General features: G+C 51.7%; 1 protein-coding gene across 1 annotated transcript; it reads right to left on the reverse strand.

Moving 5' to 3' along the window:
- Nucleotides 1-6: 6 nt before the first annotated feature.
- Nucleotides 7-887, reverse strand: LOC131214749 (neuromodulin-like; the record flags this gene model as incomplete). The annotated part of the gene is made up of 2 exons (XM_058209082.1): nt 7-694; nt 761-887. Coding segments are annotated over 2 exons (815 nt in total), but the record flags the coding sequence as incomplete, so codon positions are not given.
- Between the last annotated feature and the right edge of the window lie 622 nt (nt 888-1509).

Consider the following 1509-nt stretch of genomic DNA (forward strand, 5'->3'; position numbering starts at 1 on the left):
CACTGCTCCTTAGCGAGCGGCTCACAAGATCGGTGAAACCGTTGAACAGTTTCTGCACAAAGTTCTTCAAATCGAACAGCATCCTGACGCGCGTTGCCTCGAAGAAGTGCATCTGCGACTCTACCGATTCGTTGATGGATCCGTGAAAGCGGGAAATGATGGATTCCACTTTCGTCTTGAACGAGCCCGAGGCCACTGATGTCTTGCTGATTTCCTTGACAAGCTTACGATAGCTGGGGTACTTCTTCCGGTCTGCTCGTTGAGATCGGGAACGTTCGTTCAGATGTGGTTTCAGCATATTGAACAGATTTCTCAACGCCGGAGGAGGTGGTGTATAATTAAGGCACTCTTTGAATGGCATTGCAGTCGTCGTTTCGAGATCTTCAGGTGTCTCTTCTTCAGTTTCTGTAGATGCCTCTTCGGTACTCTCCGAGGGAGCTGTTTCCTGCAACTCTTCAGTCGTACTCAAAGCATCCTCCACAGTAGACTCAGTCGTTCCTTCAGTGTCAGCTTCTGAGGATTCCTTCTCCTCTTCTTCCGCAGGCGTTGAACTACCTTCGCTCTCAGCCTCAGTGGTTCCTTCGGCTTCTGCTTCTGAAGGCGTTGTACTGCCTTCGGCCTCACTTTCAGTGGATCCTTCAGCTTCCAACGTCTCCTTTTCCTCTTCCTCAGCAGGCGTTGAGCTACCTTCGCCCTTAGCTACAGTGGTTCCTTCGGCTTCTGCTTCTGAAGGCGTTGTGCTGCCTGCTGCCTCACTTTCAGTAGATCCTTCAGCTTCCGACGTCTCCTTTTCCTCTTCCTCAGCTGGTGTTGTGCTACCTTCGCCCTCAGCCTCAGTGGTTCCTTCAGCTTCTGCTTCTGAAGGCGTTGTACTGCCTGCTGCCTCACTTTCAGTAGATCCTTCAGCTTCCGATGTCTCTTGTTCTCCTTCTTCAGCAGGCGTTGAGCTACCTTCACCCTCAGCCTTAGTAGTTCCTTCGGCTTCTGCTTCTGAAGGCGTTGTATTGCCTTCTGCCTCACTGTCGGTAGATCCTTCAGCTTCCGATGTCTCTTGTTCTCCTTCTTCAGCAGGCGTTGAGCTACCTTCGCCCTCAGCCTCAGTAGTTCCTTCGACTTCTGCTTCTGAAGGCGTTGTGCTGCCTTCTGCCTCACTTTCAGTAGATAGTTCAGCTTCCGATGTCTCTTGTTCTCCTTCTTCAGCAGGCGTTGAGCTACCTTCACCCTCAGCCTTAGTAGTTCCTTCGGCTTCTGCTTCCGAAGGCGTTGTGCTGCCTGCTGCCTCACTTTCAGTAGATCCTTCAGCTTCCGATGTCTCTTGTTCTCCTTCTTCAGCAGGCGTCGAGCTACCTTCGCCCTCAGCCTCAGTGGTTCCTTCAGCTTCTGCTTCTGAAGGCGTTGTACTGCCTTCTGCCTCACTTTCAGTAGATCCTTCAGCTTCCGATGTCTCTTGTTCTCCTTCTTCAGCAGGCGTTGAGCTACCTTCACCCTCAGCCTTAGTAGTTCCTTCGG

The sequence above is a fragment of the Anopheles bellator genome, unplaced genomic scaffold (genome assembly GCF_943735745.2).
Source record: "Anopheles bellator unplaced genomic scaffold, idAnoBellAS_SP24_06.2 scaffold02255_ctg1, whole genome shotgun sequence".
Taxonomy (NCBI): Eukaryota; Metazoa; Arthropoda; class Insecta; order Diptera; family Culicidae; genus Anopheles; species Anopheles bellator.